This window comes from Cryptococcus depauperatus, chromosome 6 (assembly GCF_001720195.1).
Source record: "Cryptococcus depauperatus CBS 7841 chromosome 6, complete sequence".
Taxonomy (NCBI): Eukaryota; Fungi; Basidiomycota; class Tremellomycetes; order Tremellales; family Cryptococcaceae; genus Cryptococcus; species Cryptococcus depauperatus.
The window spans coordinates 1,333,446-1,347,103 of record NC_089473.1 but is presented as its reverse complement, the minus strand read 5'-3'; the positions used below and the strand labels follow the sequence as shown (position 1 = coordinate 1,347,103).

Below are 13,658 nucleotides of genomic sequence, written 5' to 3'. Positions count from 1 at the left end.
TCTTTAAACCCAAACAAACCAACGGCCAATATACAATACCTTTTGAACAGCACCAGCGCCAAGTGGTCGGCGGCTACAGGGCATGAGTCTTGTCCTGTCACAGAGAAACGAACTCTTGTATCATAGGACGCTGAACAATCCCAACGTTTCCGAAGAGGCCATGCAGCACACAAAAGATGATTTTGAGCAGTAGCCGTTGTATTTAAACTACCCCAAGTATAATAGTATTATATGAATAGTACTAGAATTGTAATTGTTTTTTTTTGTTGTAATGGAAGAATTCTTAAGCCTTCTTAATTACTTTTAATTACTCAGAAATGAAGTGTTACAAGATTTGATTTTAAGATTAAGCGGTGATCGCCGACGCTTTATTGACAACTTGTTGAATTAAAAGAACTACTCTTTTTTATTTTTATTTATTTATAAAACGCTCAACAATGTCAGACTCAGAAGATGATTTCATGTCCGACAAGTTTCTCGTTGAAACTTCTCCACCTGGTGACCAGCCCTACACTGAGCGTCGCGCAAAGCAATCCCTCAAGTCCCAACGGCTAGGTCAAGCAAAGAACCAGATAAAATTAAAAGACCTTGAAGTGCAGAGAAGGCGTGAAGGACTGAACAAGGCGCTCTGGGAAAGAGACAATGAGGGAGGAGCAGAGGGATCAGGGAATGGAGGAGGAGGCAAGGCTCTAGAGATGATGATGAAGATGGGATGGAAAGTGGGAGAGGGATTAGGTAAGAAGCGGTTACCTGATTTAGAAGATGGTTTTGATCTGCCCCCTGCACCTGTTGAGAGCGCAAGCAGAGGTGGCATTGGAAGTAAAAAAAAAAAGTTGTCTCTACCTGAGCAAGATTTGCAAAGTGGTGTTTGCTCTTCTGGAGCTCAACCAGCATCTGAACCTCGAATTGAACCCCTTCGAATATCTATATGGGACCGTCGCAAAGGTCTCTCAGCCCGGTCTCCTTCTCCCCCGCCGCTGAAAAACCCATCTAACACCAACCCTGATGCGTTACCTGCTGAGAAGCTGGAGCGCCTTGGACGAGAGACTGCTGGCTTCAGAGAGCGACAAGGTCTGGAGTGGAGTGACAAAGAAAGAGAGAGAAAAGGGAGAGCTGCAAGGGAGAGGCTGGTAGAGTTTGATCTTGAAAAGGGCGTCAAGGTATGTATTTTTCTGCGCACGGAATGGGAGAGTATAATGTTAATTTGAAGATGCAGTTTCACCCTCTCCATGTATCCCCATCTGATCCACTGGATACCATCCCTCATCCCTTGCTCAAACTCATCTATCCTTCTCAATTACCTTCTTCATCCCGTTCTCCATCTCCAGATATTGCAAGACCCCATGACAAGAGTGAAAACCTCTCTGCCGCGGAAATTTTGAGGGAACAGTTGAGGCGTGATATGTTGAGTGATTTGGGTAAAGTGAACGGCGAAGAGGAAAGTGGTGAATTGAGGTTTGGCGTCATGCCATCTACACTATCCACTACCCTTCCATTCGATGATGCAAAGAGCAAGCAGCAATCAGAAGAGTATGAGGGAGTCAATTGGAAAGAGTTGGTGAGCCCGGTAAAGCGTGTGTTATCGATGGACGTACGTCAATCTCTCTTGTGACTCGCGTTCTTTGTCATGATAACTGATCTTTTATCTGAAGTCCGCTACATATCTGGAATTCGTAGTGGACCAACTTCGACATGGACATCTCTTTTGCTTTTGGTGCGCCTACAAGTATGGGAGCTGGGAAGAGATTGAAGGGCCAGGAGGATGTCCAGGTACAGAGGAGGAGGATCATTAGTGGATTCAATAAGCTCATTGCTTTAGGTCTTGGATTTTCCTTCACTCAAGTTACAGTATAGCATCACATATCGTGTACAATCAGACATATAATAGCCATGCAAGATATAGAAAGAGAATGATGAGCCATTACTCAGAAACGAGAAGCAAGCTCTTTACGCTTTTTCCTCTCTAATCTCAAAACATCTTCCTCAAGGGCTTCCATTTGATGATGCAAATCAACAAAAAGCTCAGAAATTGTTGACGTCTACAGCAAACAATTAACTTGTGTATCAGGACTCGCTAATAAGACTGAAACATACAAAATCGTTATATCTCGTCATCAGAGATCCAACGGCTTGTCTCGCTTCACCCAATTCTATTCTCTCTTGTCTGTTTTGCTCAACAGCCTTGACGAGATTTGGCTTCAAAGCTAGTATCTCTATACCCAGTACCCTGTAAGCTTCATTCACCTTTAAAACATAAACAGACCTTCGAGCTGTCCACTACCCTCTACGCCTTTATTTCTGAGCACATCAACTTCACGAAGATACTTGTCTGCATTCTTGATATCGATAGCTGCCTCCAAAATCATGGCCAGTTTGACAGAATTTGGTAGTATGTCTGATTCTTTAACTTGAGATTCATCGGCGTCTTCTGTGGACATGATTGAGGAAGTAGGAATGGGAATGGAGAGAAGTGGGAGGTACTGATGGTCTAGAGTATTTCACTTTTATCAGCGCCAGGTCTCGCGAAGCTATAGCTGGTCGCTGACAGCAGTTTACAAGTCTCTTTACGCCATCACTGCTCTCTCCCAGTCTTTCCAATCCTTCTTCGATTTCACGTAATCTCTGCGTGGCTGACTTTTCCGTCCTTGCCTCTGTTTTCTCTGCCATGCCATATACTTGTGCCTCAAGCTTACGGAGCCGTATATCCAGCGGGAGTAGACTATCGATAACGACCGACATTGTTTAAAATGAAAATATTGTGAAAAGGTATAAGAGTTGAAAAGCAAAAAGAAAATGAAATTGAATGCGACAGTGATTGGGCTTATGCCTCTACTTCAAGTCTGTTGATGATAGAAGGGTGCCAGTACTATTGGCGTTATATGGATTTGGGATGATGCTAGGGTGTTCCACTGTCAAAGAATGAATAAATGAGTAATGGATCAGGCGCGGAGTACATTGCGGATAGGCGTGTGGAATGTTTGGCACGCCTAAATGGATCACTTCTGAGTCTAGCTCCATTAGAAACTTTTGTTAACTTTTTTATTCTTTTCTAATGCGTTGTATATAAACGGGATCAAATCCTTGACATCCACGTGCAAGTATCATTCATACAGTTACACATCTTTATAGACACTCGTGATTGCTTATAAAGTCGGCGATCTCCACCATCTATCTCTGAATTCTACTATTATATTGATTCCAACTATTCAAGTATATAGGGTGTTGATAAAGCTTTAATTGTTTTCTATATAGGGTACGGGTAAGTAGGACTGTATTGTCAGGAGTTTGGTTATTCTTGGGCTTGGTCTGGGAGTGCTTGGGGCGAGTGGGTTATCTAGGAGTAACTATCTGAAATAGACTCTGACAGCTATCAAGATTCATTCCTTGGGGAACTATGAACCACAATCCCTTCCTTATATCTTGTTTGCTCTGCATCCTTCAGCCAGGTTCTAGTTCAACCAACTATACCATTCCTCTGCATACACTATATGCTGTGTTCTTATGTCCTTTCCTTGTACATGATCCTGACACATAAGCCAAAAGTCATTGGGCAATTTGTACGACGTAGAGTTGTCTTTTGGATAAAAAGTCAATAAGCGTACATTTGATTAGTAACACTGTGATATGAAGTAGCAAAATGGATCTCGAACAGTTAAAAAAATATTTTGAATCGAAAATAAGAAAGTGTAGAGGCAAAATGGCAGTAAGAATTCTTATCAATAAATGGAATCAAATTTCAGGCACGTTATCAGTCTTATCTTGCCGTTAGCATGTATACAATTACGTAATATTTACAGAGAGGCTTATCGGTGTCCGCGGACATGTGGACGTGAAAAAGTACAATTCTTTCATCTTTCTGTTTTCATTTCTTACATTTCTCTTTTAATCCCATCCATTTCTGTTATCCTGGGCCATGTCTTTCACTCACCTGGAAACCAAATTCCTTTTTGGTGGAGCCATCTCACTCGACTTACCCGCAGAGGTTATAGACGCAAGGTCAGCTGGTGTCTTCGTCTCTTCCATTGATCTGATATCGAGCATAGTGACTTGAGACAGATTCCTGATAACCAGGAGGTTTTTCTGTTCCCTGATTCTGATACATCTATTTCTCTTGAAGTTCTTGAGCTTGTCACTGAAGGCTTAGCCAAGACGGATCCATGGGAAGCTGCAAAGTGCGTTGATTCCTTGACCTAAATGCTTGGTAGACAGGATCTTGCTAAATGAGAAGAAAGGTTTCATTTCGGATCACTAGCTCACGACAATTCGAGTTTGGAATCAACGATTCTTACAAATCCTCCTTCTGATCTTATCTCCTTTGCACCTCAGTCAACGGATCACCCCTCAACACCTATACCAGTCTCATTAATGGGAACGCAACGAATACACAAGTTTTCATATAACCCTACAGGCGGATCCCGTCCAGGACACGAATCCGATATGCCTGATGATGTTTATATCTTTTTAGCCTTGTGGCGTGTTTGGCTAGAGGATGTATCAAAAGAAGGGAAAGCAAAGAAAAAGGCGGATGTGGTATTAAGCGTAAATGTGAATCAAAGTGCAAAAGGTCAAAGTGGTGAACGAGAGCGGGATCGGGTAGGCCAGTGGTTTACAAAGACAATGGAAAGCTTGCAAATCATTGATTATGGTTTGTTTGGAGATGCAGAGTAGATGTGCAGGCGCAGATTATAAAAGGTGAGGTTTACTTGTAATGATTCAATGGTGTCCATAACATGCATACAAAGAGGATGTCCTGTGTCGTATTGATTACATAAAGCCTATCGCTTTTGCTTTTTTCATGCTTCCGTATTGTCCACTAAACGAAACAATATGATGAAAATGCAATGAGTTCGTCATAAATAAACTTCATCAAACTTCAAGCCAGATATCGGTAACTTGTCCTGTCTTCTGTTCTTTCAATGTATTCTCTCTACCAAAGGTCACATCAGCCATGATCACTCTTCTTGTGCCTTTCCATGGTAAAATGAACGTACATCAATCAGCCCTTCCACCCTCTTTTTGATACTGCCCACTTCCGCAACAAACCTCTTACTGAGCTGATGTGCTACTTCAGAAATTAAAGCATTGTGTCCCAAAATTTTGCGATCTTTCATCGTCCGTACAATACACGCCTGCTACTGCTTAGCATCCTTGTCTCATAAAAGTGGAGGAGGTAAAAGAAAGGCTCACCTCGATTTGATGTTTTCTCTCTTCTTCAACTTCTCCCATAGTCTCTTCTCTCTCCTTCTTGTTCTCCACTTTATTGCCTATCTGTACCACCTTGATCTTCACCAGATTACTCTTGAAGTTTTCATTGAAGGAGAACTTATCATCTGGAGTGATTTGTTTTGAGTTGCTAGAGTCGGCGTGACGTATGAGAAGACGATGCTTGGGGTGACAAAGTGCCATCAATGTCCTTGTTAAATCCCCTTCTTTGAGCCCCGTAACCCCTCTCAACTGTTTGAAAGCGTGCTTCTCATCCCCCTCAAATTGAGACAAAACAACTATACCTTGCGTGCTAACATTTACCTCATATATTCGGCCTCCGACTCTTATTCTGATGTCCCCTGTTCCAAGTGCTCCCTGCCATGTAAGACGACGGCCCGAATGTCGTGAATCATAGAATTGTTGGAATTGGTTGATACCAGATGAAAGCTGAGAGGGGAAATTGATGGGAGACGGCTGAACAATGGCTGATGGCCAAGAAGAGGCTGTCAAGATAGACACTGTCATATCAAACGAGAGCGTCTACACTTGTGTCAGCTTAGTACTTGCAAAATAAAGGCAACCAACGTTAAATTTCGGATCATTCCTGAATACGTTCGTACTTTCCTCTGAAACTTTCATATCTGTGAACATTCCCTCCAGGTTATGCGTAAACTGGAAGCCCATCTCCCTCTTCAACATTCCCACCATCTCACGTTCTCCATCTTCTGAACTGCTGCGTTGGTAGAGTAATCGACGGGCAAGATGGGTTTTGTAGTACCGTTCGAATTTATCTTTATCCGTCAGGAAACGGAAAAGAGTAAGAGTCTTGGTTCGGGCGGTGTCAGATTCAGCGTCTGTTTTCTGGTAATATATCAGCCTCAGTAAGAAGGAGAGCATCAGCTCACAGTTTTGGATCCTTTTTTGAGATTGTCGTCTATAAACAATGACAAAAATTCAGCTGCTCGTGGATTTGCATTAATAAAACTCTGAAACGCCTATCCAGAAACTCAACATTCATTCGCTTTGCAGGTACAGTAAGAGCAGACATACCTCGTTGATACTTCCTTGCATCTGCTTGTCACCTGAAAAAGCACCATCTAATATTCTATCAAACTTGTCTTTCAAATCCAGTGTATCTTGTACCCATCGGAGTGCTGCAGAAAGCGCTATAGATGCAGGGGTCTGTTTTATCGACTGCTTCGACCCATCATTCTCTTCACCTTTACCCTCTCCCGAACCCGTGTCATCATTAGGCGCACCCGCATTGATGTTGTTTCCCCTTTCTTCAATAACCCTTCTCAGGGCTTGCCGCAATGCCTTCTTTCCCTGTTCTTCTGGCACTTTCAGGAAAAGCTCGTACAATCTTTTCAAATCAGCATACCCATCTCTGTCCACCATCTTGACCAGGCCCGTATTCGGCATGTGGAGGATTGTGTCGAGATGTGGAGTGAGGAGCGACTGTATGAGAAGCGATTGAAGAGCTGGAGAAGTGGAAAGGGAAAGGTAATGGATTGTACGATCAGCCTCTTCTTTGAGACGTTTGTGGATGTTGGAGAGGTATGCTGGAGCGTTACCTTGTGTGAGCAAGTTTGAAGCCTCATATTCGTAAAAATCGGCACTTCGTTGCAGAAACACAGGTTCAAAATCCACCGCATATACATTACCCCTCTCTCCATGTGCTTTGAGGCGAAGCAAGACATCAACACATTCTCTAAGAGTAGACCGTGTTATGGTTTCACCGTCTCGTTCAAGTTGAATCTGCGACAATAAAGTTGAGATGAGATGGGCATGAATTGGATAGACGGCAGATCGGATGATATGAACGAGAAATAGGGTAAGACCGAGCTCGTATACTTGTGGTACGCCAGCTGCTGTGGTGTAGACTTTATCCATATACTTGAGCACATCTCTGAGCTTTCGAATAGAACCTGTATGGTCATCCCATACATTTTTTATAGATTTCAGAAACCGATCACCTTCCATGGATCTCTCCATTGCGTCTGCGTTGCTACCAGAACCGGGCACTGCTGCCGCAGCAAGGCGAGGAAAAGTGGGTACGATGAGCGTCTCCGCGAGATGATCAAGATGCTGAGCGATGAGTTGTCTGACACCGCTGTAGAGCTGATCTCCTTGCTTGAAGAGAACCATATTGTAGGCATATCGGTAATGCTCTTCGAAAGAAAGTTTTGAAACATTGTGATTTTGTATTTCAGTTATAGCCATTGATAACTTTGCCCAAGTATCCTGTATACTGGTCTCTGGGCCGACTTTTCTCGGTGGACGCTGATAGGTAAGCTAATGACTGTATTTTGGACAACTTACTATCCTCGGCTTCCCCCTTCTCGCTGGTCCCATGGACATTGTAATTGTTGCGGTTGTAAAAATAAAAGTAAAAGAAAGAAGCAACAATAATGTCTATTCCTTTGTGTCCGGACATCTTATCTATAATCTTTCTTCGTTTCATTTTCTTTTTTTTAAATCTGCAGCTATATAATGTCTTCACCTGCACTTTTTGCAGTTCGATTAGTCCTGCAAAGGAAAGCGTATTCAACCGCTGCTGTACAAGTTACCTCTTTTCTTGAGCAAGAATCCCGAGAATACGCCCAGGCAACGCTCTCCCTTCCAGTGCAAGCAGCCAACCCACATCCCATCCCATGGCCAACTCTTTTCAAGCACAAGAATGCCAAAATACCGAAGCCAAAATATTGTGACCCACTGTATAGAAGAGTGACATCGGGCGACTATAACGCTGCTCTAGCCATCTACACTGAACTCACAGATACAGACATTGCGAGAAAGCACAAGGTAGTCATACAACGGCGTCATGCCTATCTAGATCCTGCTTTACACGCGCTTCGAAAGGGAGACAAGCAAAGCTTCCTTCTTTGGCTAGATTTATACCCAAATAAACCTGCCACGGAGAATCGAAAAGAGGGCATCAAATTGGTTTGGGAGCCTGTCGTTCGTGAGGTGTATCAGTACCGGAATGACTTGGAATTTGTCAAAACATTTCTGAAAGCAACTTGCAAGCTCGGGCTATTACCGACTACTCTACCTCCCCTGCTTTCCTACCTGACAGTTACTCTATCCCCAGTACAATCTCGAGAAATTCTACATGACTTAACCGACTTGTATATCAAGCATACTACTTCTTCCACGTCTACCTCAATCCGAGCCGAGACACAGCGAGTTGTTGCCAAGACTCAAGTTTCTCAGCTGTGGGGTTTTTATCTCCGAAAGTTGATTGCGGTAGGCTGGGAGAGCCAAGCGGAAGATCTGTACATGTCGCCTCCTGGAGGGACTGTTTGGGATGAGTCTACCCAGTCGTTCTATTCTGATAGAAGTGGTGGTTCACATCAAGGCTTGCTAAACGTTATCAGATCTTCTGATCTTCCTCTCCCACAACAGCTTTATCTGGCCACTCGCTCTTTCAATCTTCCTTCACCCAATTACCTTGCTCGTCTTCTCGCCATGCTTTCTTCTCCACCCATCTCTTCCACCCACCCAACCCTCCTCTCTCAATTTAAGAAGAGGTTTCATCTACCCTCCAACGACAAAAGCAAGCTCAGGGAATTGACTTTAGTCCACGCTTGCATTATCAATTTGGTTCGTTCGAGAAAACACCATGAAGCCGTCCATTTTTTTTCGCAACATTTTGATTGGATCGGTTTACCTGGTCATCCTCTCAAACCGGATGTTAAAGGGATTGAAGAGGATAGTTGCATCAAAAAGTATCCAACTATACAAATCATTACCACTCTCCTTCCTTCTCTATTTGCAACTTTGCAACCTCCATTGAAAGAGTCCATTCCAGCATTTTACAAAGCTTACATTACCCTTGCTACCGACTTTTCCAACACGTATCCTCCTAAACTACGCCCAACGCCTATCACATATACTACGCTCGCGCGGATCTTAACATATTTCATCTCACCGTCCTATGCCCTCAAATCATTACGATCCCTAACAGTTTCCTCAACTCATCATTCTACTCATATCCCTAATGTTGTCTCTGATGTAGGCGCTCACGTTGTCACCGATGAAACTGCATATCGTGCAATTTTGCTTGGATTTGCAGGAAGGGGGAGATTAAGAGAAATGTATGGCTTGCTGGATTGGATGGAGCGCCCGCCACATTTTGACTTTGGATTCGGTGTCAATGCGACCGATCTGGACGAAACTGAAGATTTTGATGTGATATTCAACGATTTAGGGGAGCCTGAGGCGAACCCTGGCACGTCTCCCGAGACGTACCGCTCCTTGGTAGCCATTCTTGCCAAGACAGGACTAGCCGGTGAAGTCGAAGCAGTCGTTCAACGCGGTGTCAACAAGTTTGGGGACGAGTGGACTGGAAGAATTGAGCTGAACTGATCTATCATCTCTCCCATATTTGACCAAGGCAGCAGCGTGCCTCAATCTCTGTCCTGCTTTCCTAGCCCTGCCTCCTTCCACAAGGTAACACAGGACGAAGTCATGCTCAATGTCTAGGCATAACAACTCTAACAAAGTAAGGATATTGCTTCATGATGTTGCATGTGAGAGTGCGGTCAGTCCTATCGGTATGTCTTGACGCAATCCTGCCTTGGCTCCTTGTCAAACTAATCTATTGTTTTTGTATGTCCTTTTTTGTCTCATCGGTACTTTCGATCTCCACCACTTATAGAACCACGTTTGCTATGCTAGGTTCGGGAAACTGTAGCGCAGATGAGATGATGAGATGAGAGAGTAAGGTTGTAATTTTACAGGACAATTTGTATGATGAAACGACGCTGATATATACGAGTATTCAGATCTATGACGGTATAGACAAAAAAAGGAGCTGCGTGTACGCATGTTAAATTCCATGAATCTGTCGAGAACAATGTGCTTCGTGTCGAGGAGAATGTGTTGAGGAAACACTATTATACATACCCCGCTCTACACATGTTTTACATCCCTAAAGCTGTACATAGTTATCATATATATAGACAAGACTTTGTCTCTGGTTCTCTTTACCGCCTTACATGTGCTAAAGAGTAACCAGCTGCAGCGGTCCAATCATAATACTATGAACCATAATCCCTTTTTTATATCGCTGAGACTTCCACATCCTTCAGACAGATTCCAATTCAACCAACTATACCACTCCGCTGCATACACCATATCCTCTACTCTACTATCCTTTCTCTGTCTATCATCCAGACACTATGTCGGAGATTCCCCTCTCCTTTATCACCCAACACTTATTTCAAACTCCGTCGATGAGAACCGACGACTATATAGTCAAGCACCGACAAGACATGCTGACCCACATCAAGATTTATCTGCGCTCTATCCCGCAGCTGTGGACGTTGACATTCCCTGTATATTCTCCAGAGTGCATCTTTCAGACCACAGTCTACGATGTCTAATCCTAACCATTATCAAGGCTACTTGGTGAGTATATTGTCTACACAGCCAAGCTTGATCACTCAAACTCATCTTGAAGGCGCCTCCCGGGTATAATACGACTGTTCAGCTGTATGATCCTGCCTCTCGTTCTGCCTCTCGTTCGCCCTCGGCTGCGTCCCGCCTAACCGGTGCATCAATCGCCTCGACGAGTCCGCTGGCCACCAGCGGTAAGTAGACGGATGACACGTCCAGGCGCAGTGCTGACAGTGTGCGGCTGTAGGTGAAAGCAGCGTTAATTCAAGCAATACAATGGCAGAAGCTAGAAAAAGAGAAGCAAGTAAGTTGATCTGGTAATGGTGCGTTTGGCGTCAGACAACCTCCTAACTGTTTTGCCTTGCAAGATAGAGATGCCCAGCGAAAACTCCGTGCATACCAAAGGAAACGGATAGCGGATGCCGATAGACTTGAAGAAGAAAATGCCGCTTTAAGTACAAAAATCACTGAGCTAGAAGCTGCAAGGATTCACGCACTACGAACCGAAAGAGGCGATGAGGAATCCAGCTCACCCCCTGGCTCGTCATCCGCAACCCAGTTTAACGTCAATACTGTGGATAAAGGCACACAAACTGATCCACCTGGCATTGATTATACAGTCCAAGGTAGAGGTGTTGAACCAGGCCAGTTTACGCAAGATGACTTGGATAGCTGCATGGCTGGATATAACCCTGATGATTTCTGTGATCTCAATGATCTCACTCCCAATGATCTCAATGATCTCATATCCTTCGACGCAAGCTATAATCCTTATCAGCCGGAATAAAAAGAACGACAGAATACGCTGTTCCCGTCAAGTCGCTTTCCGTTGTGCGCATGGCCGACCCAAGGCAACACGGGTGTAGAGGAGGATCTGGCAAAGAGAGACAGTATAATATAGTTTGGTACTCGTCCATACTTGCCCGTCATGAGCTGTCGACTTGAACATGTTGCATGACCGTTTTGTTGGAAAAGGCAGAAAGAAAAGTAAAAGAGAGATGCATTTTGGTGTTGGACTATGTGAGACATTATATACGGTTAGTTCTGTCGAGAGCAATGTGCAGAGTGTCGGGAAAGTGTATCGAGGACAATGTGTGGAAGCACTATTATACATACTGTCAGGAGTTTGGTTGTTCTTGGGCTTGGTCTGGGAGTGCTTGGGACTTGTGGAGTATGTAGGAGTATCTATCTGAAATAGATGAAGACAGCTATCAAGATTGATTCCTTGGGGAACTATGAACCACAATCCCTTCCTTATATCTTGTTTGATCTGCATCCTTCAGCCAGGTTCTAGTTCAACCAACTATACCATTCCTCTCCATACACTGTATCCTGTCTTCCTATATCCGCGTCTTGTACGTCATCCTGACAATACTGTGTATGCAGAGGAAATGGTATGGGTTGAACTAAAAACTGGCTGAAGAACTCCTGACGAGATATTGGAACATTGAAACTGCCTTGAGAGAAGGAACTATTCCATTTCATTAAATCGCTTTGTGTTGGCTGGTTTGGATCAAAACGCCTATCATGGCCTGTAAAAACAACGCCATATGGATTACTTTCTATGCCTCCATAAGAATGTGGTGTGAATGACCAGCCAAGGGGTAAGCCGCGTTTCCCTGTGCGTATATGGGCTAGTAGTGTACGAAGCATTGCTTTTTCTCCTATGTTTGTTGCTTGTTGGTAGGTGATTGTTTCTTGTTGTTCAGTGATTGTTGCATTGAGTTTGACTTTTTCTTCTTTAAGCTGGCGGCATTCAGCCTCTAGCCTCTCTAGCCTTCGCTTTTCTTTTTTACGGTGCTTTCTAGCGGCTAGCCTGTCTTGCAAGGCAAAACACTTGTTAGGAAGTTGCTTGACGCCAAACGCAATATTACAAACCAACTTACCTCGAGCTCTTCTGTTAGCTATTATAGGATTTATCGTTGCATTGTTTGAATTAGCGCTTCTTTCACCTACAGCCGCACACTGTCAGCACTGCGCCTGGACGTGTCATCCGTCTACTTACCGCTGGTGGCCGGCGGACTCGTCGGGACGATTGATGCCTCGGTTGGTTGGGACACAGGCGAGGTCGAAGAAGGAACAAAATTATCCAACTGTCCAGCCGTATTATACTCGGACAGCGCCTTCAAGGTGGGTTTGTTATTACGTCTGGCTGTGTAGACCATGTACTCACTGATTGTGGGCCTAGATCAATGTTTTGGCTGGGGCCCGCTTCAGTCCACAGAAAGCTTGTTTCGTCCAATGGTTGGTTCTGGGAGAGGGCATTAAATGGAAGAAATTGAAAAGACTCATGATCCCAAGATACGTAAGTATCATTCATTGTAGACGGTGATCTGAAAGATACACTGTGGAGAATGTACGGGGAATGTCTACGTTCAAAGTTACGGGATAGAGCGCAGATAAAAGATGATTGTGACTCGACATGTCTTGTCGGTACTTGCCTATATAAACGTTGGTTCTTGTTGACGGAGTTTGAAATAAGTCATGGATGATAAAGGAGAGGGGATTCTCCGACACAGTGTCTGGATGATGGACAGAGAAAGGATTGTAGAAGACAAGATATGGTGTATGCAGGGGAATGGTGTAGTTGGACCACTGCTGCAGAAGCTTCAAAGATATAACGGATCGTGGTGGATACATCCCAGAGAATGAATCTTGATAGCTGTCGCGGGATATTCCAGTTAGACACATCTTACCCAAGCTACGGGGAGTCCCAACGCCTCAAGTCTAAATTCCCGAGAACCCATCCATGTCATGAATAATAGCAGTAATTAAGATGCACGCTCTGTACGAAAAGATCACAATAATGCAATCTACGTTGCATTCCTATTGTTTGCCTATATTCCATCCAATCATTCCAACGTTCTGACACACACTGCGTCACGCTCCGAACCAGACATCTATAGAAGAGGCCCAGCATGGTAAAGAAGTCTGACGGATGATGCTGCAAGAAACCACCACGAGCATTCTATGACCCTTCACCGTGAAATGTGCAGGGGTTTATGATGAGAGGTTAAACAGCCTGATGGACTTGGTGATTAGTGGTGAAA

The 13,658-nt window shown here is 44.0% G+C and overlaps 7 protein-coding genes across 7 annotated transcripts; 4 read left to right on the top strand and 3 right to left on the bottom strand.

The window, feature by feature from the left end:
- Positions 1–437: 437 nt before the first annotated feature.
- Positions 438–1,793, top strand: L203_105255 (uncharacterized protein; the record flags this gene model as incomplete). The annotated part of the gene is made up of 3 exons (XM_066214626.1): positions 438–1,160; positions 1,217–1,591; positions 1,653–1,793. 3 exons carry the CDS (start codon positions 438–440, stop codon positions 1,791–1,793), a joined length of 1,239 nt encoding a protein of 412 aa, XP_066070723.1.
- Positions 1,794–1,925: 132 nt separating this feature from the next.
- L203_105254 (uncharacterized protein) lies at positions 1,926–2,739 on the bottom strand (the record flags this gene model as incomplete). The annotated part of the gene is made up of 4 exons (XM_066214625.1): positions 1,926–2,039; positions 2,095–2,213; positions 2,264–2,488; positions 2,547–2,739. The coding sequence occupies 4 exons, from the start codon at positions 2,737–2,739 to the stop codon at positions 1,926–1,928; spliced, it is 651 nt and encodes a 216-aa protein (XP_066070722.1).
- Positions 2,740–3,913: 1,174 nt separating this feature from the next.
- On the top strand, positions 3,914–4,668 carry L203_105253 (uncharacterized protein; the record flags this gene model as incomplete). The annotated part of the gene is made up of 3 exons (XM_066214624.1): positions 3,914–3,996; positions 4,044–4,172; positions 4,233–4,668. The coding sequence occupies 3 exons, from the start codon at positions 3,914–3,916 to the stop codon at positions 4,666–4,668; spliced, it is 648 nt and encodes a 215-aa protein (XP_066070721.1).
- A 205-nt stretch (positions 4,669–4,873) lies between these two features.
- On the bottom strand, positions 4,874–7,428 carry L203_105252 (uncharacterized protein; the record flags this gene model as incomplete). The annotated part of the gene is made up of 6 exons (XM_066214623.1): positions 4,874–4,927; positions 4,992–5,129; positions 5,188–5,745; positions 5,791–6,066; positions 6,111–6,200; positions 6,256–7,428. The coding sequence occupies 6 exons, from the start codon at positions 7,426–7,428 to the stop codon at positions 4,874–4,876; spliced, it is 2,289 nt and encodes a 762-aa protein (XP_066070720.1).
- Positions 7,429–7,698: 270 nt separating this feature from the next.
- On the top strand, positions 7,699–9,576 carry L203_105251 (uncharacterized protein; the record flags this gene model as incomplete). Its single annotated transcript, XM_066214622.1, has 1 exon — positions 7,699–9,576. One exon carries the CDS (start codon positions 7,699–7,701, stop codon positions 9,574–9,576), a length of 1,878 nt encoding a protein of 625 aa, XP_066070719.1.
- A 1,011-nt stretch (positions 9,577–10,587) lies between these two features.
- L203_105250 (uncharacterized protein) lies at positions 10,588–11,395 on the top strand (the record flags this gene model as incomplete). The annotated part of the gene is made up of 4 exons (XM_066214621.1): positions 10,588–10,620; positions 10,673–10,802; positions 10,856–10,912; positions 10,977–11,395. 4 exons carry the CDS (start codon positions 10,588–10,590, stop codon positions 11,393–11,395), a joined length of 639 nt encoding a protein of 212 aa, XP_066070718.1.
- Positions 11,396–11,898: 503 nt separating this feature from the next.
- L203_105249 (uncharacterized protein) lies at positions 11,899–12,928 on the bottom strand (the record flags this gene model as incomplete). The annotated part of the gene is made up of 3 exons (XM_066214620.1): positions 11,899–12,560; positions 12,614–12,731; positions 12,782–12,928. The coding sequence occupies 3 exons, from the start codon at positions 12,926–12,928 to the stop codon at positions 11,899–11,901; spliced, it is 927 nt and encodes a 308-aa protein (XP_066070717.1).
- Positions 12,929–13,658: the final 730 nt, after the last annotated feature.